Here is a 27,221-nt window from a genome sequence, read left to right as displayed (position 1 = left end):
TCTCAAGAGTTCAGTGACTTGATAAATCTCTCAAGGTTTTGCTCTCTTGGTTGATATGATCTCCTGGTGGAATCACAATCATTTGATATAATTTTGGGCTATTTGTACTTCATGCCTTAAACTATTATAAGAAGTGCTTAATTTAAATAACAAAAACACCACCAAAAGTATCCCTTAAAGGACAACTGAAATTTCACAGTATAATACTGTGGGTAGTATTGTAACCACATGTAGTGTTCCTGCATGGTATTATTCTTGTTAAGAGTTCTTAAGATTCCTTCTGTATTTTACAAAGTCCCTCTGGGGTATCATCTTTTGGTGACATGACCTGTTCTGTCCTAGTGTAATGTAGTAGAAGACTTATCTGTTTACCAGTTATTACTTGGATTCGTATAGAAGCCATTTGTGATTGACCCCCAAACCCTAATTTCCTATTTACTGTACAGTATTGCCTTCTTGTCCTTTTTTTATAAATGATTTCAGTCCAGATAGCATTAAAAGGGCTGTAAGAGTTAACATTCATTAACATTTAGAATGCTTTGTATTTCCCCTTCAGGATATTAAATTAGCTAGTGTTACTCAGCAAAGGCTGTGCATCTGTCAAATTTTGTCAATATCAAGCAAATCACTCTATTAAATACATTTTAATCTATATTCTTGGTCCACTCACAAGGAGTCCCTAGAACCTGTGGTTTTTGCATCTTCTGATAATGTCAAAAGGAGCAGTTATGGGAAAAAATCTTAATCCTAAAGGTCCTATAAATACATTATGAGAACATTCTCTCCCTACCCCTCACTATTTTTTGTTTTGGTTTCTTTGCTTCTTTTGAAAAAGGAAGGATGATGTTTTAAAATAAGATAATACTATATTGAGACCAACACAATTTCAAATACACCTTCACAGAAGGGTCTTTATGCTGTAGAATGCTAATCTGATTCTTGTAGGCCCTTGAATTCAGGGCTTGTCTAGCAGACACTAATGGAATATATTTCTGATTTGTTCCTGGGACTGGTTCATTTGTTTCTTTAATGTTTCATAAATTTTATGGTGTTAAAACACTAAAGCATGGCTACTGGTTTCCTGTCACTACCCAGCACTACACTGGATGTAGCATTGCAACAATTAGCTAGCCAAATTTACATACAGTACTCTATGGAGAACAGATCAAGCAACACCTAACTGTTACCTTAAGTAATAAATGTGAGAGTTGTGTAAAACCTGTTACTCAAAGCCCCCTACACTCTTTGAATGCTTAGCGTGAGTACTTCCATTTCCTGGAAGCACAAGAGGGCATCTACTGAAAACACTTCCACTGACACTCCTGCCACACTTAGCTTTTAAAAGGACCAGATCTTTCCGTATGTGGATCTGGGCAGGCTGTCTGCAATGTACCCCTCCAAATGGATTTCTACAATCCTAATAACCATGGCTACAGAGTTGATCAAGAGGTGCAACCACATAGTTTTTTTCAGAAAAAAAAAAAATACAAAGCAGAAGTGTTTTCCCAGATCCAAAAATACTGAAAAAGGAGCACAGGAAGGAAAGACAGACAGACAGACAGACAGGCCAACTGTATAAACTTTGCCCCAGCCATATACATGTGATAAAGTACAATGGGATTTTATTTATTTATGGTGAATTAACTCCATTATTCAGCCAATGGCTAAGAAGTTGTAAATACAGAAATATTAAAGTCACTTCATGAAAAAACTGGGCTGATTACTGGCAAACTTTAGTTAAAGATAGTAAAGATGAAATATCCTGCAACTGATACATCCATTTAGTTTTCTTGGCAATAATGCAGAAGTCTTTTGCCCTTGGCCTACTATGTTGTTTCCAGTCTTGCTTGTAACCCTGGGATTTCCTGATGATCTTCCATCTCAGTACTAATTAGGTCTAATCTGGCTTAACTTCCTGAAGTTGGCTATGTATTGCCATCTAGTTGAGTAGTTAGGGAAAACTTAGGTTTGCATCACATGTTTTGAATGCAAAGAATTGAATTGCCTTAGCCTCCCTGAAAGGAAAGCAAGAGACAAATAGGATATAGAAATAAAATACATCACTCTTTTTCAAAGAGTGGGCCAAGAAACCATCACTGGGCACACTTTCAGGTACACCACAGCGCCACAGCCTGCTCAGGGCCACCTTACCAAACTCCCACTCCCATTCTCTCTGCAACCTTTCGGCTATGGCAATACAGTAACAGGAGCTCCAAAACAATGGGTGCAAAGTCGGTCGGGGGGGGAGATTAAGGCTATAGTATGCAAAGCTGGAGGGGAGGGGAGGGAAGTCAGAGAGGAAACAGGCAGAAAGTAATATGGCTGACAAAATAGGAAAGAAAGAAAACAAAAAATGAGAAGAGGGAGAAAAAGACAGAAAGAAAGTGAGAAACAAATGAGGCAAATGCCGCATTTCTGGCTGTGGAAAATGCAAAGTCCTCTTCTAGAAGAATAAGCTCAGCCTTGTGGGGGGCAAGAAGCTCTAGGTAGATGAAAGTTTTGGCAGGCAAAGAAAAGGGGAAACTCCTACTGTTCCAAGGAAAAAGGGCTAAACCTACATTGTAAATGTAGTTTTAAGTTGTTTGGGGCCACCACTATTTTGCTTTGATTTTTAACCCTAGAGCAGTGTTTTTCAAACTTGGCAACTCAAAGATATATGGACTTCAACTCCCAGAATTCCCCAGCCAGCATGCATCTTAAAGTTGCCAAGTTTGAAAAACACTGCCCTAGAGCAAATCTTGCTATAGCAAAATGGGCTTAAATATCATACATGAATAGTAACTAAAATATATAAATAAAAAGACTACACATACAAGTTGGGGGGAAGGTGAGAAAATTCAATTAACATCGCACAGCAGTTCCCAACAAATTGGCTGTCTTCAAGGTGCATTTCAGGAAAACAGCTGCATGTCTCATTACATGTGTAGCAATTTGGCCATCAGTAGCTCTAAGTATAACTGAACATGCTAAGTAAAGAGTTACCGGTTGTTCCAAATCTGTAAGAATGGCATAGTAAGAATGGCTGACCGAGTAGATAAATAATGGGGTCATATTCTAATCCTACACATTATCAGTGATAAATTTATTTTTATTTAATGTACCTACTCCCAAATATGGATGAGATTTCAGGTCTAGCTCATCTTAAAATCACCCTTTAAGTTACTAAAGCCTTCTCAATTGCTAACAGCATTCTTCACACTTGGCAGGTTTTTATCAGCAGGAAGCCATTGCTTTGTGTTGGTTAAAATACATTCTTAATCTTTATTCAATGGCCTCAGAAGGATAATCCATGTGATTCCCAATGATCCAATGCAATGTATCATAATGCTTATTTTATTGGACAAAAAAGCTTGATAATTTTAGTTAAGTATTTTTTGACACCACAAAAAAATAAATGACTTACCTTCTGAGTAAGCAGCGCTTGTACAACCTGATTGGCTACCTACAGAGGAAATAAATCACAGCTGAGAACTACTTTGCATAATTAGGAAAAAAAATTAAATTCTCTTAATTTCCATAGAAACTGAGATTCTACTAACTTTTTTTTATTTCAAAACTTGGTGGCTTTTTAATGACCCTTCAACATAACATTTTTTCACCCTGCAGAGTGAAAAGGGTAGAACCAATTCAGACCAGGAACCACACCATATGTCAGTCAGCTGCTTTAGAGGAAGAAATCAGCATTTTCCCCCTCCAAATAGAAAAAGCAGCCCTGCACAGACTGAAAAAAACAGACTGTCTGTTCATGACAGCTAGGTGGCATTGCATGTTCCAGAAAACTAAAATATCTACAGCTCAACCAGAGTAGAAGTTTACCATACTTAGTATATTGACTTAAATCAAATGACAGAACTACACAGCTATGCTTAAGTAAAACCTAAATTTTCTATATTTTCATTTTATTTATATATAAAAATGGTTCCCATTCTTCATTAAATCTAAAATCCCAAAGCATATTACATATTTTATTATGTGATTAATAATGTTTTGATGTGATATACTAATACAAACATTTTATTTTCTGTTATGAATCCCTTCTCTCTCTCTTATATAAAAATTTGAATATATAAAGCTATTTTTTAGAAATGAGATGTCCCTTTCCTTAATTTCATTTTAAAATTTTGTTTCATGTGGATTAGAACATAAGACAAGATTCCAACTTTTTTCTAAATACTTCTATTTGTGTAGAAGTCAAAAGCTGGAACTGATTCACATTCTCATAAAATGACTGATTCCCTTCCCATAATTTCTAAAACTGTTCTCTGGCCTAAGGAAACACAGACAGCAAGGTCACATAAAACAGCTATGTGTATGATTTAACGCAAGACACAGATTAAAACTGTAGTCATAACCCACAAGAGCATAACTATCACTTTTTAAATAAAAGTAGTTCCTCCTGGCATATTTTTAGTTGTAACACACTTCCACCTGAAAATGGAACAAATATGCTGCAGTGTTTTTTTATCTGCAGATCAGCAAATACTTTGAACACCACAATTAAAATTAAAATTCTAAATTTTGGGAGTTCTGTAAAGTTCTGTAAAGTGCCTACATATTCTCTGAAACAGCTGCATACACAGAGTGATATAATCAGAGAAGAGACGGGTAAAATATTTTAGCAATTCCTCTAACTTTAATAAACCAAGTGTTTGAAGTGAAGATACTCCAGATATTGGGAAGATAATATATGGATATTTTTATTTATAGAAATACTGAATAATTGCCTAACAATGCCAAGATGGAGCATTAGCTAAGCAATACACTACTACAAATGTCATAAAACATTATGTAACATTTGCTTAAGATAGGATTGTTAAGTAATATCTTAAAATAAAATCAATACTTTTTTTATTTTGTCATGCTCCAGTTTCCTGAATTTGAGCTACTTGATCACTCTCTTGATCACTGATGATACCATTTAGTTTCAGGAGTTAGATAATGTCATTTGTGGGGATTCAGTGGTAGAATTAGCTCTGAAGATTCAGTTCAAGTTTTCTATCCTGCTATTTAAAATCTCATCAGCACAAAATTACCAATAATTAACAAACTACTTAAAAGCATATTATTTTCTTAGTAAATTAAACTTGAGGCCCCAAAAGGGGTCTGCTAGGGTCTTAAAAGAAGCATATTAGTTGGTTAGAAAAACAGAAGTAACAAAGAAAATGGTTGGTCTTTTGGAATCTGTTCAGCCCCTATATTATTCTGTTCAAGGACCTGTATTCCAGGCTTATTTACTATTATTTTATATTTACTCATCCTCATATCTTTAGCCAGCTGACCACCACATAACACAGGAAATCTGATAAAGACTTGAGAGATTCCTTCTTTGATTTGATATAAAAGATGGAAATGAAATGAGTTTACACTTATATTAGCAGCTATTGCTTGTCTGTCTACAACTGGAATCAGTAATACTCTACATAATGCTTCTTAGCTCCACCATTTGAGTGTATGGAAGGAGGTTAGAAAGGAAAAAAGGCAGATCCTTTCTGTTAAAGAGATTAGGAGAATAAAAAAAGGAAAGTCTCGTGCAAGAGTGAAACCTCAATTAAAGTGGGGAAATGTACCAGAGCACAAATTTTCACAGGTAATTCCAAGTGTCTTGATTTGCTTTCATTCTCCTATACTTATTTATTGAGCAAAATCAAATAGCCATTGGCACACAGAGGATAGCATTCAGTATTTTTTTTCCCAGCTCAAACCACAGTTGGACTTACTACAGTACAGTCTAGTTTGAACATTTTCTCTCTTAAAACTCTAACTCTGTCAACCTGTGCCCTCCAGGTGTTTTGGATAGCAACACCCATTGGCCATACTTGCAATGGCTGATAGAAGTTGCAGTTCAAAATATTTAAAGGATACCAGTTTGCTTAAAGCAGCTTTAGCTAAGTACATATGATAAAATGGTAGACAATATTTACTTAACACACATCTTTGTCCTGATGAAGAGTTCTAGAGAACATCAACATTTGTATATTGGATCTGTCTACAGTATTTTTAAATATATTTTATTGAATATTTTAAGAAAAATATATAGTGATCAGAAGAAACCTTACTGAACTGCAGAAACAGAATGATGATGATCTAACTTGAAATCTAGGATTTTTACCTTAGTGAAAGCTGAAGCAGTTTTACTATCTGCTTCTTAATTAAAATGAGTTCTAGCAAAGTAGCACCACTGGAAGATTCCTAATTTAAATATGAGCATATATTGGAAACAGAATAATCCAGGACATCTAGTGAGCTGTTTACATGGGTAGGGGGGGATTTTAAAATAGTTTTAAAACGCTTTTATTATGTGATTTGTAATACATATTAAATACTTATTTCTGTTGCTTCTGAACACAGTGTGAACATTATAGACATCTTTATTTTCTGTAGCTAATTGCAAAAGTTGGTATACTAGTTTAAAGAAAGTATAGTGTAACACATCACATTACCTTGAAAATGTGCAGCTGAGTATACAAAAATCTTTGCTGGCATAATACAGTGAATATATATTATACTGCCTCTTCACAATAAATTGACAGTTAAAATCCAGAATAGAAAACTAGCATTTAACCATTTAAACTTCAGGCCCTTAGATAGAACATAGTAATCTTGTTTTTTTAAATAAGACAAAAGGATCTGCTCTTAATAAATAAATAAAATTCAGTGTTAAGTAAAACAAATGAAGTACTGTTTACACTACAGTTTAATTCAAGTACATGATATATTTACCTTAGAGGAAATAGCAGAGATTAACAACTAATTTGAAAGCAATTGTTTCCATGGTTAACTTTCAAACAGAAGAATGTCAGTCGGTTTAAAAAAAAAATAATGCGGTCTATCCAGGGATTCTGAAAAAGATGAATCTGATCTTTCATCTCATTTCTTATCTCAGGTGATACATAATGCCATACAACCATTTTGGTTGTGTCTTCTTCCCTCTTAGTTTCTTCATGGCTAAAGGTTGTCCAGCATCTGGCCTCTGGTTCCCTTATACTCTTTGGACAACAACCAATTTTAACATACATAAGATGGTTTTAAAAACATATTCCTTTCCATCTACTGTGCAGTGGAAGAAGCCAGCCTGGGCAGTACTGCAAAATATTATCCTTAGCCATGCAGGTAACACAACTTTTGAACTTTCATGGCTTATTGCTTCTATTTAATTTGTTGAATAGCAACTTTGATATGGAATGATATTGCATGCTGAATCAGTTTTGTTACTTTAGTGATTGCAAATTGATTGGATTCTATTTCTTTTCTTTTTATTACCTTGATTTGGTTTCATAATTTTATTTTGTAGAAGACTGAGAGTTTGATTTTTCAATTGGCTTGTTACACTCTTCTGAAATGATGTTGTTGCCATCATCATCATCAGCATTATCAAGCAAAAAACTCTGTGGCAACTTGCTTACCACTGGTGGGACAAACAATATCCAAGCCTCCTTTGTCAGAGTAAAATTTCTGGGTAACTCTATTTTTTCCAAGTGTTTTGGGGCCACCACAAGGAAAAAATATATTTATTTACATCTGGCCACCATAATCTCCTCTATTCACTGCAAAACTGCAAGTCACCTAGGTGAATTGTTGGCCGTGATGCATGGAGATTTGAGGTTCAAGAATTTTTGTTAATTTAAAAACCACATGATGCAGTGAACTGTGCCAAGTCAAACTCCCTGTGATGGCTCCTTTGCAGTAAATCTTGTTATCCTAAAGAATGTACTAATCACTAAAATGAAAGTATGTAAATTAGTTGATTCAGACATATAGCATTCTACAATAGTAAGAAAACTTGAAATTGAGAATTAAACCAAAATATAAGCAAGCCAGAAAGCTGGGATACGGAAGGGGGAAGGAGACATTTAACAAAAAACTAGGGGACAAACATTCCATCCATCTCACCTCATCAAGACACCTTTCATACTGCTCTCTCTGATTTTTATTTTCCATAGCCAGTGCGGAATTCTCTGCCTGGAAGACACACACACACACACAAACAAAAAAATATTTAAATTAATTAGTGGGTATAGCAAAGAACACAACAGTTCAATTAATACATTTACCCTACATACCTCTTCATAATCTAATATAAACCTTGGGCTTTTTTTAAAAAAAAAAACTCCGAGTATGTGCTGTTGTTGTTTTGAAATAACACAAATTCTGTTAACTTTATGAAATTACACACAAAATATATTGCAATTTAAGAAGAACTGGACAGATCCCTGTAATCTGGTAGATACAGAAAACAGCCTTTAGTAAAAATACTGCTGTGGATATTTGATATATCAATTTTCTTTTATTTGAGCCTTCCAAACCTAAGTGCTAGAAATCCATGAGTCAGGGGCATTCTCTTTCTTCTCCAAATCTGAAAGCTTAGTTTAATATTAACAGATTTACAACTACAATAATAAAAAGGGATTTCCTTTTATCATTCAGACATTGTAGCACTGATGGCTAGCGCAGTCATATTTTCAAGTTTTTTTTTCTGCTCCTGTAAAACCAAGAGAAGCAGCACATTTCTCTTACTATGTCTGCAATATTTTGTCCAGAGTAATAGTTGAACAGTATATAAGCTTTTTTCATTAAAACGAACAAAACAAACCTTCAAGGCTTTAAGACTAGATTAATCAGTACCAACTAGAGCTGTACAAAACTTGAGCAGGGTGGTTTGATTCAACAATAATTCCATGAAATCACTATGTTGAGGCAAATCCACAAAACCAAGGCAACCCTTTTCCAACAGATCTGCTTCTATAAGGCAGAAATATCTTCTGGCTATTGGAAATGCCAGGTCAAGGCTGTGGGGTGAAACAACCATTATCAGCTCTTTGCCCTGATGAGAACTGTGTCATTTCTGAAGCACAAAACACTTCACTGAAAGAAATCCAAGTATACAGTATAAATTCCATTCTAGTCCATATAAGTGACATTTTAATAAAAATGTTGCAAAAAATAATAGTTCTGTTCAAGATTATTTATTCATTTAATACATTTATTTCACACCTTTCCTTAAGAGCCCAAGGTGGCATACATATTCTGTCCTGAAACTATGCTATTGCTCCACAGAACAATTATGTGAAGTAGGTTGGGTCACTCATTTCTCACCACAAAGTCCCTCAGTGAATTTTCATGGCTGAGGCTGGAGTTGAAACTGGATCCTCCTGATCCTATTCCAACATATTAACCACTAACTGATATTGGGTTCAATTCTATCTCTCACCCCCCACCCCCATTTCTTTACCATTTTCCACAAAGATCCATCAGCATGTTATGTTTTCCCCAAGACTGCTATCTCTTTCTTGCATGGATGGTACCTATTTGACTAATTAAGCATTAGCACTCAGGGAATAAGATTGCTATTGGTAAATAAAACATGCCATAAAATGCTGGAATATGGAGCCCTCCTGTTCTGGATGTTATACCTCATTCCCTCTTCTCATCTGCTATTCTTTCCTTCAACAAACATTAAGGCAGCATTTCCTACATAGACCTGTATGCAAAATTTTAGTATTCCTCATGAAACTGTATGTTTCAATCACTCCTTAAGTGACCAGAAGCTGCCCCACCCTTTATATGGTTGAAAGTTAAACAATTCTCTGCAATTTTGAATGCATGTTATTTATGTCAAGTTGTTTATAAATTCCAAGTAAGAAAACTGTGAATCTGGCAGGTGCAAAAGTTTGGACATTTTCCCAGTCAATATCTTGTAACATTTCTTTTGGCAGAAATAATAGTTCCCAAATTCCAAGTAAGAAAACTGTGAATCTGGCAGGTGCAAAAGTTTGGACACTTTCCCAGTCAATATCTTGTAACATTTCTTTTGGCAGAAATAATAGTTCCCAAATGTTTCCTATAGTTAGCTTTCATTCTACTTATTTAGTTATTTCAGTGTTTCTATTCTTGCTTTTGGAATTTTTTCCCACTCTTCCTTTCAGAATTCTTCTAGTTCAAAAATATTCTTAGGTCTCCTTGCATGCATTGCATGTCTGAGATGGGGTTTTCAATAACATTCAAGCCTGAGGACTGTGAAGGCCATTAAAAACCATTTATCTTTCTTTTCTGGTTGAGATGAATGAATGTTTTAGATCATTGTCTTTCTTAAATATCCAATTACTTTTCAGCTTCAAATTCTTTACTAACTGTGGGACCTTGGATAAAAAGTTTTCTTCCAAATCAATCCTGATTCACTGAAACATATAATTTGACCAAGGATGGTTCAACTTTTGCATTCAGCTGTACACGTATACCTGCCTATCATGTTACTCCCATTCAAAGTAAACAACATTATACAAAATAGTGACTGTTTTTAAGTGTCTTCAGTTGCATGACTCTAAGTGGTATAAGCAATACCTTCAAACAAAATATATAGCTTAAAGCTAAACCAGTAAAACTACGTCTTCAACAATATACCACATTTAAAACAAAATAAATTAAGCAAAACCATTTTATTTATTTATTTCATGTCCAGATCAAACTTTGCTCTGCCAAAATGTAGCCACCACCACAGCTTTGTCATTAGCTTGCTGTAGGTCACTGACAGTACAAGGCTCTGGCAATAATGGGCATACCATCAGATGCACCGGATCTTGGATTTCTCCACATTCACATAATATAGTGCCGTCAGCCAGCAACCCCCACTTAAATAGATTCGTCTTACACTTTGGTACCCCCACCCTCATCCTATTCATTGTCCTCCAAACTGTATATGAGAGAGTGCTTCCTGTGGCTATTTCTTTCTTTGGTAGAATTCTTAAATCGGTGAGCTCATTCTTCCGTTTACTTATTCGATTCTGTTCTTTGGGCCCCTCTAGGGTTTTAGTTCTTGCCATAAAGCTCTGTGGGGTACATGGGAGCCTCCTCGAAGATTGTTGAAATAATACAATTGGGCATACTCTGGAAATGGTGAACTACACCAGCTAATCCTAACACCAGGTCAAACCACAGCTATGCAAAATCATACTAACAGTCCAATATCCTATCCATGTTCACATTCCATACTCACACCAATGTTATATTTTATAATTTATCAATGGTGGAACCCCTTACTCCACCATCCCTAATACTCTCTGGAATAAATAGGTTTCAGAAGCTTCCTAGATGTTAGGGCTGAAGGTGTCCTAACAGCCAGGAACCACGCTGAGACAAGGAATAGGTCTCTAGTGCTTTATTACTGCTACATTAGACAGAAAATCCAAACAAACTGAAGAAGCGTGGGAAAAACCCAGACAGATAAACCCCAAAGATTAAGGCGGGTCTGATCTGTGTCTCTTTGAATGGCTGCTTAACTCCTCAGTACTACGCATGCATTTCCCCCCCTGGATAGAGGCCCCCTCCTGCTCACCATCAGTACTCATGTCATCACCCTCCCCTCCAGATTCACATTCCATTTCAGCCCCTTCCCTTCCAGAGGTCTCATAAGAGTCCATCTCCCCCTCTAAGCTCCCATAGATGAATGAATGAATGAATGAATGAATGAATGAATGAATGAATGAATGAATGAATAAAAAATAAAACTCCTCCAAGGATGAATCAGTGCTGCTCTCCACGTCTGATAAAGCTTCTGGCCCAGGTGGCTGCTGCTGGAAAATAGCTAGATAATTAGAAGATTCTTCCCCCCTCCCCATTGGGAAATGCAAGCCTGAGGTGGAGGACTGCGGCTCTCCCTTCTCCTCTGTCTCTGGCCTCAGAGTCTCAGGCGGGTGTGGAGGTTGCCAACTTATGAACTCCTCTGCTTGGGATTCCTCTGCTTGCCCAGTCAAGTGAGGAATCTCTGGTAGAGTGCGAGGCTTGGGTTCGTGAGGGAAAAGCTGATGGAATCGTTGAACCAGTGCTGGTGCGTGCACATCTCTGGCATTATCCCATGTGTGCTCTTCCTCAGGGTATTAAATATTGGATGCCCCTTCCCCTCCTCCTAGAGTCCAGAATTTCCTCAACTTCATATTCCTCCTCCCCTTCCACAATTACTGGAGGTGGGGGGGGGAAGTTGCAATTGTAAGGTACTTGGGGGAGGATCTTTGGCTAGCAAGGCTCTGTGAAAGACTGGATGGATTTTCATGGATTCTGGCAGCTTTAAGTGATAAGCCACTGGATTTATCTGCTGTACCACAGTGAAAGGGCCCACAAACATAGAGTCCAACTTCTTGGAGGGTCTGGTAGAGGTCAAAAACTTGGTAGAGAGCAACACTTTGTCTCCTACCACAATTGCTGGCCCCTCTTGTCTGTGAGCATCTGCAGCTCTCTTGTAAGCACTCTTTGCCCTGTTCAGCTGCTCCTTTTACAACTCCTGTGCGGCTTGTTGCTCTTTAAGAAAATCAGCCATGGCTGGAACAATTCCCTGCTGGGAGGAGGTGGGCAACACCCAAGGGTTAACCCCATAGAATGCTTGGAAAGGAGACATCTTGGTAGAGGATTGCACAGAGTTGTTATAAGTAAATTCTGCCATGGGGAGCAGGGCTGGCCAATTGTCTTGCTGATAAGTGGTGTAACACCTGAGATGCTGCTGTAACCATTGGTTAATTTTCTCAGCTTGCCCATTACTAGCCAGATGATGCGATGATGATAGGTGGATCTGGACCCTTAATGACTGGAAAAGGGCCTCCAGAACCTGGAAGTGAACTGAGGGCTTCTGTCACTCACCAAGTGATTTATCATGCCTCTATACCTAAAAACATGGTCCATGAACAACTGCGCTGTGCCTTGCGCAGATGGGAGGCCCTTGCAAGGAATAAAATGCACCATTTTAGTGAAAAGGTCCACCACCACTAGTATGGAAGTCAGTCCCTGGACTGGGGGTAAATCAGTGATGAAATCCATGGAAACTGTATACCAAGGCCCACTGGGGGTGGGTAGGGGTTGCAAGAGTCCTGCAGGCTTCCCTGGGAGAGGCTTGGCTCGTCTACAGGTATGACAAGAAGCCACGTAGCCCTTTATGTCTGCAGTCATCCTGGGCCACCAGTAGTCTCTCAGAGCTCTATGGAGAGTTTTGAAAACACCTCCGTGACCGGCTGTTTGATGGTCATGGCAAAGTCTCAGTACTTCTTCCCTCAATGAGGGGGGAATGTATAATTGCCCGCTATGCAAGAGGATTCCTGCCTCCACATTAAAGTGGCAGGCAGTGTCTTGCGGGTCCCTCTGGAGGTCATCCATCCTGGCCCTGGCATATGGGTCCTGTTGCTGCTGAGCTCTGACTCTTGTAAATAGGTCCTCTGCTTGTCTGCCTGCTGCTAAAATCTCTGTCTGGTTCCCCTCATAGACTGCTGAAAGTTGTGAGGTTGTAATATAGTAGCCTGTACCTCCTGGTGAGTAGCGGGGGTTGCCTGAATGGATCGAGACAGGACATCTGCCAAACAGTTCTGCGCCCCGGGAACATAAGAAATAACAAAATTGAAATGGGAGAAAAACTGGCTCCATCTGATTTGGCGTGGGGTGAGGGATCTGGTGTTTTGTAGAAGCTGTAAATTCTTGTGATCGCTGCAAACTTTCACAGGAAAGGTCGCACCTTCTAGCCAGTGCCTCCACTCTTGGAATGCTGCTTTAATTGCTAGCAACTCTTTGTTACAAACATCATAGTTTCTCTCTGCTGGTGAGAGCATGCGTGAAAAAAAGGCACAAGGAAGCAATGTATTCTCGGTTTTGTTTGTATATTGCAATAACACCGCCCCAATGGCAATATTGGAAGCATCTGAATGCATTATGAATTGCTTCGTGGGATCAGGGTGCTTTAAAAGCGGCTGGGATGCAAGGAGTTGCTTAAATTCTTGGAAGGCTGCTCGCTCTCTCTCCCCCCAAATGAATTTTGACCCTTTCTTCAAAAGCTGTGTGAGGGGTTTAGCCCTGTCTCTAAATTTATTTATGAATCTCCTGTAAAAATTGCAAAACCCCAGAAATCTTTGTACCTCTTTCACATTTCGGGGGGGTTGCCAAGAGAGAATTGCCTGGACCTTAGAAGGATCCATGGATATGCCTTCTGTTGATATTTTATAGCCCAGGAAATGTAATTCAGTTAAATCAAAGGCACGCTTCTCTAGCCTGGCGAACAGCTTGTTCTCTCTCAGTCTTTGTAAGACATTACGTACATGGGTTACATGAGTTGTAGCATCCTCAGAGAATATTAATATGTCATCTAGCTAAATGACTAGATACTTATCTAGTAAATCAGAGAAAATTTGATTCATAAATTGGGGAAATATGGCTCCTGCATTAGACAAGCCAAAGGGCAAAACAAGGTACTCAAATTTACCAAACCTGGTATCGAAGGCAGTCAGATATTCATGCCCCTCTTTCATCCGGATCAGATTGTACGCATTCCTGAGGTCCAACCTAGTAAAAATGCATGCTTTCCGTAAGCAATCCAGCAGATCAGATATTAGTGGGAGTGGGTAATTTTCTTTTACCGTGAGTTTACTGAGGGAACTGAAATCGTGTACCACTCTCATGGGTGCCTCCTGGTTTGCCGGTGCCAACGGGTCAGGCTTCTTTGGTACGAAGAAGGTAGGAGCAGATGCTTGGGAAGTAGATGGTCGGATGAAACCCTTTTGGAGATTAGAATCCAAGTAATCCTTTAAGGTGGCTAGTTCCTTGGGGGACATGGGATATTGTTTCCTTGCTGGAATCTTGGCTCCTGGTATCAAATCAATGGTGCAATCACAGTCCCTATGGGGGGGGGGGTAGTGCTGTGGCCTCTTGTTTGCTGAAAACATCTGCGAAATCTGCATACTTGACTGGCAACGGGACCCCCCCCCCTTCTTCCGTAGCTGCATTGGTTGCTGGAGAGAGAAGAGCGGCTTGAATCTTGTGGTGCTGGCATTCCTTAGCTGGGAAGGAGATTGCTCCTGTAGTCCAGTCCAACAATGGGTTGTGGATCTTCAGCCAAGGTGTGCCCAGGACTATAGGCACATTAAGTGATGCAGTAACATAAAGTTGGATCCACTCAGTGTGGTCTCCCGTTGTTAGTTGCAAAGGTTCTGTGAAACTTCTAATCGGCCCTGCCTTGAGGGGCTGGCTGTCAATGGTCTCAACTTCTATGGGACGTGGCAATTCTATGGTCGGGATGTTGAGGTCTTGTACAGTCTGTACATCAATAAAATTGGTGGAAGCTCTGGAATCCACAAGGGCCTCTAGCTTGACCTGGTGCTCTGGGTTTACGTGCATTATGACTGGTAAGTAGTAAAAGGATTGCCTGGAATCCTCGGAATGAGCCCCTCTTGATTGATGGTCTCCCTGCTGAGCTCTGTGGAGGGAGACCGACGGTGTTTCCCTGGTTGGAAGTTGAGGTGGAGGTGGCTCTTGTTTCAGCTGCTTGCCCTGGGGCTCTTACGGAATTTGCTTGGCTTCTCGCTGGGCAAGCTCTCACCATGTGCCCCTGGACTCCGCAGTAGAAACAGAGGGCTCTCTGTCTCCTTCTCTGTCTCTCAGCCTCAGAAATATGCCTCCTGCTCACCCCGATCTGCATTGGCTCCTCTGGTCCTGAGTAAGGAGATGCTGTGGAGAGAGCTGGAAATCCTGGAAGGGCCCTGAGGCCCCTGTTTCTCCCCGGCTGCATCTGTCTGAGCTCTTCTAGCCTGGTGTCTACAACCACAGACAGTTGATATAAATCTTCTAGGGTACCTGGTGTTCTCTGGCACACTAATTCATTTTTAATTTCTTCATCCAGCCCCTGTTTAAATTGGTCTTTCAAGGCACTCTCATTCCAGTCCAGATCTCCTGCTAACAGCTTGAAATCAGCAATGTACATTCCCACTCTCTTGTTGCCTTGCTTGAGCTTCCGAATTTCCCGGCTGGCAGTGACCTCTCTGATTGGGTCATCAAAGTGTGCTCAGAACCCTGCCAGAAAATTCTGGTAGTCGTTGAGAATTGGGTCGTTGTTCTCCACCATGGGAATAGCCCATTTGGCTGCTGGACCCTTTAGCAGACTTAAAATGAAGGTGACTCTGGTTCTGTCTGTGGGAAGCTCTGCTGGTCTGCTGTCGAAAAACATTGTGCACTGTGTGAGAAAGGTTCTCAACTGTCCTGCTTCTCCTCCAAACTTCTCTGGTAGACTGCCCTGGGATCTCAAGACTACTGGCGGAGCTGCTGCTGCTGCTGGCACCGGTTGTGGGTTAATCGGAGCTGGTTGTTGTAACTGCTGTAGCATGGCTGCTTGTAATGTGTTGATCTGGAGATCTACTTGCTGTTGATGTTGTTGCAATGCTGCTGCCAGTTGTTGGATGGCCTGCCAAATTTCCTGGTTTTCCGAAGACATTTTCCCAAATGTCTCTTGCTTTTTTTTTGTTCCTCCCTCTTTCAATGGGAGTAGAGAGTTTGTTAGGATTGATGTCCTAACAGCCAGGAACCACGCTGAGACAAGGAATAGGTCTCTAGTGCTTTATTACTGCTACATTAGACAGAAAATCCTAACAAACTGAAGCAGCGTGGGAAAAACCCAGACAGATAAACCCCAGAGGTTAAGGCGGGTCTGATCTGTGTCTGTTTGAATGGCTGCTTAACTCCTCAGTACTACACATGCGTTTTCCCCCCTGGATAGAGGCCCCCTCCTGCTCACCATCAGTACTCATGACAGAAGGTACCCAACTTTTATCTTGTGGGATAGTATTCCACAAGCAGGCTGCTCCTGCAGAAAATGCTCACTTTTCATTACCCACCCATTATGCCATCCTACTCGAAATGGCCCCATCCATTACTTCCAAGGACTTTCAGCAGGCACTTTCTGCAGATGTGGCTTGGGTGGGCAGATTTTATCTGGAGTAAGCAGTCTTGCAAATAATCTGGCTCCAAGCCATATAACAATTTGATGTGCACCCAGAAAACAGCTGGCAGCCAATGCAATTACCACAATATTAGAGTTATGTGATAATACCAGATAGTCTTGGTTAGCACATGGATAGTCACATTCTTCACTAGAGGTGCAGTTTCTGGAACGTTGTTAAGGAAAGCCCCATCTAGAGCACAGTATGGTAGTTCATCCATGACATGGCAACAGCATGAGTCATTGACGTCAGCACTTTCTGTTCCAGAAATATCATGGAATGGCATAACAACTGAAGCTGGGAAGAAGTCCTCCTTGCTGTAGGTTCCATCATATACCCCTCATATTGCATTCATCTATGACCTTCAACTCCATACTCATGGAAAATATTCCATAATTCGTGCCTATGTATTTTATCATATACTTTCTCTAAATCTACAAGCATGCAATAAGCTTTCTCACATTCATACATTTTCCAAAGTCCTGCAGAACAAAGTTCTGGTCTGCATACACTCTGCCTGGCAAAAGACACAATCTACTTCCTACATCTTTTGCATTGTATCTTTTGGTACTCTTTCAATCAAAATTCCACCAGACATACTTTACAAACTAATTATTTTTATTTTTTCCATTCATTCTTTCTAAATTTCCTTTTATATAGGGGGACAATAATGGCATTCTTTAGTATGGATGCAGCTTCACAGACACATTAAATAAGAAGCGGAGCTACTGTGTAAGCAAACCACATCCATATTTTAACATGTCTCCAATTACACCATCTATATCTGCAATCTTACTGCAATCTTACTGTTTTTTAACATTCTAACAGCATTTATGACTTTCTTTTCTTCAGTTCTTTTTTAGACTCTTTAGTTTAGACTTTTGTATCATTCATTAAAAGACTTCTTCCAGCCTTCTCTCACTTCAGTTGCATCCCAAATAATTTAATCATTGTTATTTTGAAGAGGGAGAGTCCTTTTTTAGTCTTTCCCTTCCTTACTCCCAAAATAACTTTTTATAACAATTGTTCTGCATTCTTTTAACTAGGGATGTACATAGAACATTCCAAGTACAGAACACCTGGTTTTGGGAGCACCTCTGAACTGAAAGATGTTTGGTACAGTTATGGACTGAAAAATGAGTATTGCTGTTGTTGGCTGAGGCAGAGCAGAGCAGGGCAGAGGGAGAAGAGAAGATGCTGGGAAGATTGGGGTGGGAAACACTGTGCTGAACCATTGGTGGCAGCTGCTTCAGGGAGGGAGGGAGGAGAGGGGACGGGAGGGAAGCTGCTGGAAGTTTAGAAATTGGTGGGAGAACCAGTCAGGCTTTTGGATTCATTCCTTTTCATGCGTATGTATAAATGGACTTACGCTTACATCATGTATTCAAAACAGACCTTTTTCTAAGCAGATACTTAATAATGAGTCACCATTCATACATGAGTCTCAAAATGGTCCAATCATATCTTCTGCATTTCCTTGTCTCATTCTTATCATCTAACAGAATAGTGTTTTCTCTTAGAACGCATTCATTTAGAAAGTTACACGATTCCCCCCCTTAAAACTCATACCTGGTGTTTCCATTATCATAGTTCAGTGGAGGGTAATATGCAACTACCACCCATAAATTACTACTTTCATATGCACCCACAAGAGTCTAGATAACACCAATTCATTCTTTCTGACCTATATTTTTATTCCTAATTAAACCACTTTATTCAGTCAATTTCAACTTTCCCCTTTGTCTTACTTTCACAAACATATAACATACCTTCGTCTTTCTTTCATTTCATATATTCATCTTTCTTTCATTTCATTTCATTTCATTTCTGAATTCATGCCCTTTACCCTTTACTCCTCTTATGCCCCAAGTGGCAATCTTTCATATGCTGTGATCATCACTGGATGGGGCCATAGATATTAACCTCCATTACACGTTACACATTTTGTCAATCAAGGCTTTCATATAATGCTTTTCAGTAAGGTAGAAAAGTATATACCATGTTACCAGCTTTAGTCATACCTCTAACACATCAAGCATTCCATGAAGTTTTGGCATGTTTTGTCCAGTATGCCATAAGTACAACGAAAACCCAGATTTACTCAAGCATACTCACATAAATTTATGCAAGGTAAGAGGAACTCTAATCTAGAAACTCTCTAAAAAGGAAAGGTTGGAGACTGGGTGGTAATTGTCTAACACCTCTGCATCCAGGGGTGGCCTTATAGGATATGGTTTTTCGTGACCTGGTATGGTTGCTGGTGTGCTAGTGTGTGTGAGCAAATGGAGAGGAAAAGAGGAGAAGCAGCTCAATTCTAGCCTTGAAATGCAGCAGTGTTTTCACACCAGCTGATAAGGGCTGTTGTCGGGAGATGTAGAGATAGCATTCCCATAGCCCAGCCTGTTATATAGGTTTTGGGGACTACCACCCTGTGGGGACATCCACCTCTTCAGTTGCTGGGGGACATGCTGCCAGTCTGATCTGAAATTGGAGAGAGAGAGAAGGAGAGGAGAAAAGTCCAGGAGAGAAAATGACTGTGGAAAATGGACTGGCTGGAGAGAAAGGTTGGAGAGTAAAGTTACATGAGTGTGTAAAGCGGTTGTCAGTTCCTGGTCAGAGAGGGAGAAGAAAAGTCCATGGGTGGTTTCCCTGGAGGAAGGGAAATGAAATCCCAGAGAGGTTACATCTTCACTCAAGGATCAAGATGGGAAGGAGGGAATTGGCTGGCTACGGCATCTTCTTGCAAGACCCAAGAAAGGAAGGAGGGAGACAGCTGTCATTGTGAAGCCCTGGTCTCTGGGGAAGGACTGGGCAGAAGACCCTGAAAGAGGTTCTTTCCCCAGTGAAGGAGATGCAGATGGTTTGGTTGAGCAGGTCCAAGAAAGGAGACAAGCCATGCTGAGCACACTAGCAGTAAATCTAGCACATTCCTTTCTCTTTACTCTCTATTGATAAGTCCAAAATGGGGGAGGGAGATGGAATGAAGGGGGAGGAAGTGAAGCAGTTAGCAAGAGAGCTAGAAGGGAATAGTCTCTGGGAGAGAGACTTGGGAGGAAACCTGACACTGGGTAAAAGCCATGATTGTGTTGTACATACCTGATGTAAATACCTATTGTAAATAGTTGCATTGTACATAGTAAAAAAAAAAAAGCCTGAAAGCCTCCACACTGTCTTGTTTCTCTATGTCCACTGCATCCTTGTAAACCAAAATACACCTCCAGTTATAAAAGAACCCAGTCGCATTGTGACAGCCCTCTTAAGGAGAGGGCACACCACAGCTTCCTTCAAGGCTGCTGGCACCCCTTGGCTGCACAAAGAAGCACAAAGGGGCAAGGATCCAGCACACAGGTGTGGAGGTATCCTAGAAAGCACAATATAAACTTCATTTGAGGTTACAGGCCCAAAAGAATCCATTAATCAGGCAGGACGATGCCCTACTCATTACCATAGACCCTGCCCACAAGGAGCCAAACATGGTTTGGGAAGGATGGAATACCCTCCTTCTTAAGCTCATGTGCCCACGTGCACATGGATGCAAGCACAGATGATGAATAATATACTATCAGTGAATCCTGGAAGAAACCAAGACTGGAATGAGGAACTTAATCCAATGCTACTAGTTTACTCACTCATTATGTGGTTTTTGCTGAGTCATAAAAAAGAATAAGGACACCTAACTTGAATCCATCTGGGAGCTGTATGGAGCCCTTCAGTCAGCAAAGCTACCAAGTGACAAGAACACTACTGTTTTCCTTTTATACTGTCAGTTGCATCTCACATTTCTCTAGGGGATGGCTTAAAGGCAGAGTCAATGTATCATATAGTTTTCTAACTCTAATTTAAATACAAGCCATTGCACAAATGCTCTCTCTTCCATTAAATAACAAGTGAAGAAATTAATTATTGCATGGCTAAAGAATGCAAGGTAGCTTGTTTCCTCTTACAAATTAAATATTCTTGAACTGCCACACAAAAACAAATGTAACTGTTCATCAATTATGTATGGCAACAGAAACTTTCTAGAGAACTAGTCAAATAAAACGTTAAGAGATATCCAGAGATGTCTATCTGTGCATGTTTGTGAATGACAGAGATAGAGATATATGTTGCCTTAATTCATTTCTGCTGAGAGATGTCTGCTTCATTATCAGTGTGTATCAAAACAGACTATACGCTAGGACCAATTAAAAGTTTCAGAAACTCTGAGCAAAGGCAAGTCTAAAATATCCATTCTTCCTGGAGGCATAGATCAAATTAAATAAATGTTCAAGCAAAAATTAAACCTAGCTTAGGAATTCAGGTATGATACCAGAACCTTTGCTCATAACTCTCCCATCATATAATCCCCATCACATACTGTAACTAGGAATAATCAATATTAGTACACAATTAAAAGCAATGCAGCTTACGTTACACGTTTTTCTTCTAGCACTCTTAACATTTAAGGAAATTGGGTGATTTTTGTTTTTTGATGGGAGGAAAAATTTTGGTGATTGAAAAGCTAAGCTGCATTCTACAGAAAGACATAAAGGAACAGGTAAGAGAACCTCGAGTGCTGTTGCCACTCTGTTCTATGACGTCATGCTAGCACTGCTTCTTCCCCCACAGGCACTCTGGTGTTTGTTCATTCTTGAAAGAAGCTTACTGTCCTCAATCCCATATACATTACTATTGGGGTGATACCTAAAGCTTTAGAAGGGAAGGAATAATGTGCTATGCCTGGAACAAAATTAATTGAGGCAAAAACATGATAATCTTAGGGATGTATCAAAATATACCCCGAGATGGTTAAGTGGAGAAGCAGTCCCTGGACTCCTCTGGAGTTTAATCAGGTTGATATGAACAGTAGAGCCAGGAGCAGAAGAGAGTGTTATTTTCATCAAGTTGATATGGGAACATAAGTTGATCAATATATACTGAAATAATAAAAAATAAATTCATAAGAGGAAAGATATGCAAGTAATGGATTCTAGGGAGTAAATATTAATTTAAATGGGATGAAGCAAAAAGTGAGATCCAAGCCAAAAGTAGGGTAGGACACCGCCCTATTTCTATCCAGGTGGACCTTATTTCCACACTGCATCTTTCTGGATTTATCTGTTCATAAATCGAATTTATAAGCTGCCCAACTCACAACAAAACTACTTTCAGCCCCATCAGGTAGACCAGATCAGGAAAACAACTCCACAGGAAGGCTAAAACTACTTTTATTGTGAGTGGCTATAATAACAGAATCTTGCAAGTCTGATTGTGCTGTGCCTCTCCCCCTTCTTTTACCCATGTGAATTAGGGACATATCTGTCTGAGCCTCTTCCACACATTTTCAGTATGTTGTGGTAAATGTTTTACCACTCATTGCGTTGGTAATGGATCTCCATCAAGGTCATCTTCCTTACTCTCTACAAATACAATACAAACAAAAGCAATGAAGAAAGTGATAACTTAGAGATTAATATACTGTACCAATACATAATTAAAATTCCCACCTCAGACACATTTCCTAATCTAGCATTTGTGGAAAAAACCAGGACTTCTAAACACTTTTATAGACTTCCCGTAACATGGAGATCTTGTGAGGTTCCAGCCAGCCTCTGACTCAGAAAATGGAACTCTTTCTGAGTCAGAAGGGGAAACAGAAACTTGATGTCATGAGTACTGATGGTGAGCAGGAGGGGGCCCCTATCCAGGGGGGAAAACGCATGCGTAATACTGAGGAGTTAAGCAGCCATTCAAAGAGACACAGATCAGACCCGCCTTGACTTTTGGGGTTTATCTGTATGAGTTTTCTCACACTTCTTCAGTTTGTTAGGATTTTCTGTCTAATGTAGCAATAATAAAACACTAGAGACCTATTCCTTGTCTCGGTGTGGTTCCTGCTTGTTAGGACACTTACCAGGCGGAAACCGGGAAAGCAAAACCCAGAAATGACTCAGCAGCACGGGATAAGTCACAGATGCTGGTTGGTCAGTCTTCAGAGGAGGATTTGAATCTTCCAATCAGCGTGCAGGAAAGGCATGCAGAAAAGCATGGGAAGGAGAAGGCAGCCCGATTGGCTGCAGAAGGGAATAGGTGCGCAAGGGATCAGCATAAAAGGCAGACATGCAAAGAGCAAGCTGCCAGAGACAACCAATCCTTTGAGCTCATAGCTTCAGCAGAAGAATCCTTACCTGCGTTGGAAACCTCATCTGTAGTCAGAGGGGAATCAACACCTGCGTTTCCTACTGAAGAAGACCTGTGCCCTGCACCCGCTGCCACAGAGGATCTCCTCCTTGCAGAATCCAGCAACCTCAGCCTCACGTCCAGCTTAGGACCTCACCACCACCATTCTGTGCATCCCAGGCGTGCTTCCAACCGTGCTTCCAGCTCCCAGCCTTGTCCAGAATCTCCAGTCCAGTTTGATTGTGCCTCCAGCTCCCAGCCTTTCTCAGAGTCTCTAGTCCAGTTTTGTTGTGCTTCTAGTTTCCAGGCTTGCCCAGGATCTCCAGCCCAGCCTAGCCATGCTTCATTGTTCAGGATCTTCAGACTTATCTTGTTACGCTCTGGGTTCTCAGCCTTGCCCAGAACTTGCAGCCCAGCCCAGTCGAGTTTCATGCACGTCGCCTAGTCAAGAACCTCCAGTACAACCTAGTTGTGTGCCAAGTTTCCACCCCAGTCCGGGGTCTCTAGCCAAGTCCAGCCTTGTTTCAAGTCATCAGCCTTGTCTTGAGTCTTCAGCCCAGTGTACCCAGTCCAGCTTGGATCACCCAGTTCAGCCCAGTTCTGCCTCCAGAGCCAAGCCTTGCCCAGTGGTTCCAGTTCAGTCTTGCTTATCTTCCAGGTGCCAGCCTAGTTCGGGTAGTGTTTCTGATCACAGACACTCACCTCCAGTTCCAGTTTCGCCACATGTCCTAGCATTTTCCAGTTCCACAGCTCCGGTCAGCGAATCCTGCCTAGATGTTGTGCCACAGTCTCCTCCTGCAACCTTGCTGGTTCTCCTGTTGTTGCCCGGGTGGTCTTGATCAGAACCAGCCTACCTCTTGATCTCAAAGACTTATTACTGTAAATAGTTTCATTAATAAAGAGTATTTTTGATAATACTCTTTATTAACGAAACTATTTACAGTAATTAATCAAATTAATCAAACAATAATCTGCCTGGCCGTCTCATAGTCTGAACAGGACAGATATAAGCAACTGCTTGTTTGATCTTCTCCTCTCCCTCCTTTAAAATACTTTAGTTGGAGAGAAATTGGGTGAGCCATTTTTACAGATGTTTTGCTTTTTTTTACTTTGCTAAGTGTCTGCTTGAACTTTTTGAGAAGAAGTGTTAATTTTGTAAAATGAAGGTAAAAAAATTCAAAGAAGAGATTCTCCTCCTGTCTCCTATAGAACAATTAGTCTTGACGGTGAGAATAAACTGTTTCTGCTGCTGAGATTCTTGGAACTGAAGCGGCAATGTCTCCTGTGTCTTTAGGCTTAATTCGATCTGATGGAATGAATAAACCCCGCAGGTGATGGATAAATTGCAGTCAATGTGTATTCTAATGGAGGCTAATCACAGTAAATTATTTTCTGAGATGGCTAATATTCATAAAGACATTGGCTTACTGGATAAAAAATACTATTCTGGATGACAACATGAAGTTATTATGAGAAGAAATGAAAACTAAGACAAAACAAATTAATAAGTTCCAGAGGAGCTGGAAAATGTGAAGATATTTTGTTCTCATGAACCTAGGCTGAAGGCAGCTGAATCTACAACTGACAAGCAAGTAAAGAACATAGATGTGTATGATAAAATTTTGATTAAACTACAAGGAGAGCTGACTCGCAGAAACCTAAAGATAAGGGATCTTCTTACAGATATAGAAACTACAGAAACTTCTCAAAAAATACTTTCAGGAGTTACTTTCATTTCCTCCAGGAGTGGATTTGGAAATATAGGATGCTTATCGAGTTAAATCACTCCTGAGGATTCCCAAGAATGCCCCTGACATTATTGTCAGATTTCACAGAGTTGCTGTTAATGATATAGTTTTGAGGAAAGGACATGAGATCCCTTCATTGAGATATAAGGAATTCAGATCGCATGTATTCTATGATATTCCTTAGACTGGGATCTCTTTGATGAAGGAATTCCCTTTGGCCCAGGTTTTGGCTAAAGAGAAATTTATTAAACATTTTTTCCTTATTCCCTACTATTTTTTGGCAGTCCCTCTCTGATCAGATCAAGCATTTTATGGATCCTGATGCTGCAGTGGCATTTCTGACTGCGCAATAACTGATGGTTGCCATTCTGGAAGGCTTACATCGTTGTGGGAAGAATTCTTTGTTTTGTCCCTATTTTGACAGCATTGCTGTCTGTTGAGTCTAGGTACAAATGTGCCAATGTTAACTTAATTTTGTTTCCTATTTCTTCAACAACAGGGGGAGGGAAAGAGGACAGGAGGTTGAGGTGGTGAATTAGTTTTCTACAGAAGTCAGTTTATTTCTTGTTTATTGCTGTTGGTTTAATTTTTTTATGGTGGTTAAGTATGTTAATTCTATATTGCTTGTGTTCATGAGGAAGTCGGGTAAAAGGGCAAAGCTTACAGCAATTTTTCCCCACTCCCCACCATGTGGAATGCTAACCACAGCACTGGGATAATTAGCAAGAAGAGAATTAATGCTTGTATTTGCATTCATTGGAGAGAAAGGGATTACAAGAGAGAGTAAGCAGGCACACAATGGGAAATATACATTGAAAGGAATGCACTGGAAACAGCTGTTTGCCTAGCCTGCTTGTCAAGCCACATAGGAGGCAAACAAAAGCTTTAGTGTGAAATTGATTAGGGTCCCGTCAATTTCAGGCAACAGCTTCAAGAGTTCTAATCAACTAAATAAGATCACAGAGCTGAGCTTGTTAACTTGCACTTAGCACTTTTTAGGGAACTAAAAAATGCTGTGGAGAAAAGCAGCTCAGGAAGAGATAGCTTGTTTAAGCAATCTCCCCACTCTGCAGGAGGGGAAAAAAGAAAAAAAAAGGGTCAAGTAGAGGACAACGCGTACTAACTGACTGTAACAGCAAACAAGTGACCGAGAGACACTGAGAAGGTCGTAAATGTGGGCGTTGGTCACAAAGTTCCAGAAACCTTCCCCACCATTTGGGCTCACTCGGCTGTTTGGGATCATATCCTTCTGTTACTGTAAACAAAGGAAAGCTGAAGTAAAATTGTAACCACAGTTGCATTCACATGATTTTTCACTTAGCGACCACTTCGCTTAATGACCAAGTTGCCAGTCTCCATTGTGGTCTCTAAACAATAAGAAATTCTGCATTAGAATTTGATATAACTCTTGTTAATTTTTATGGGCCTATAAAAGCGTTCCTGAATTATTTCATAGATGCACAGCAAGAATACATGAATTAGTATTTGACTATCTGACGTTAGGGGGTGATTTCAATCTTTTTATGGATGTAGAAATGGAGAGAAACATTCCTCCTAAAAAGTATAGTTATAGTCAAAACTGGAAAGTATTCCAGGCTTATAAGCAAAAGTTTTAATTGACAGATATATGGCATTCATTTCATCCTTTTGCTAAGAATTATATATTTACTTCTTATGCTCATAGAATGTGATGCAGATTAGATTATTTTTTTAATTTCATCTTCTTAATTGGATATGTCTTAGACTCTTCTATTCATCTTGTTATATCTGACAATAAGATGTCAGATATCTTTATATCAGTTATCCTATTACTTTAACCCTTCAGTTTAAAAAGTTTAAGCTAGCCTAAGGAAGGTGCGTGAACCAGCTGAGTATAGTAGTTAAGGCATAAGACTGTGAGTTCTAGTCCCACCTTAGGCACAAAGCCAACTGGGTGACCTTGGGCCAGTCTCTCCCTCTCAGCCCTAGGAAGCAGGCAAGGGGAAATCATTTCTGAAATGTTGCCAAGAAGCAGTCAACATACAAAAAAAAGGAAGGTGGTAATTTAATACTTTGTTATAAGAAGAGGGCATTTAAAGTTATATTAGGGGTGTACTGGACTCCCCAAAGGATGATTTTGAACTGATGAACATATTTTCTATGCTGAAATTGTAAAAAAATTTAGGGTTCACTGACTCATATGATATGGTCATGTAATCATTTAGTATCTTTTTGGGATGGTATATTAATGTATATAAGCAGATTTATGGGGAAATCTTTAAATGGTAAATATTTTATTTATTTATTTATATTTCAAATTTTGTCACCGCCAATCTCACTCAAAGAGCAACGGTTGATGTAATGTTGATGGGTGGTTGATGTAATGTTGAACTATTTACCAAAGTTTTGGAATCTGGCTGCTTCTCAGGAATTATGATTGTATCAAGCATGTGGGGTGGCTAAAAGAATCATACTGAGAAACTGGAGATGTGATATTATTCCAGATGTCAAGGAACGGTTGTCAGAAATATGTGATCTATCTGTTTTGGAAAAGGCAATTTTCTCTAATAATCAAGGGATGCAGCAATATATGCTACTACGG

The 27,221-nt window shown here is 39.8% G+C and overlaps 1 protein-coding gene across 2 annotated transcripts in view; it reads right to left on the bottom strand.

Moving 5' to 3' along the window:
- The window catches only part of NCKAP5 (NCK associated protein 5), a 612,885-nt gene that overhangs the window by 156,756 nt on the left and 428,908 nt on the right, over positions 1–27,221 (bottom strand). For both annotated transcript variants that reach the window (XM_063288715.1, XM_063288716.1), the window contains 2 exons: positions 7,891–7,959; positions 3,404–3,442 (listed from right to left, as the gene is read on the bottom strand). In XM_063288715.1, the coding sequence (XP_063144785.1) occupies positions 3,404–3,442; positions 7,891–7,959 (108 nt within the window). The remainder of the gene's footprint in view (positions 1–3,403; positions 3,443–7,890; positions 7,960–27,221) is intronic.

Source organism: Candoia aspera, chromosome 1 (genome assembly GCF_035149785.1).
Source record: "Candoia aspera isolate rCanAsp1 chromosome 1, rCanAsp1.hap2, whole genome shotgun sequence".
Lineage (NCBI taxonomy): Eukaryota > Metazoa > Chordata > Lepidosauria > Squamata > Boidae > Candoia > Candoia aspera.
The sequence above is the reverse complement of the archived record's forward strand: the minus strand, read 5'-3'. Positions and strand labels throughout refer to the sequence as shown.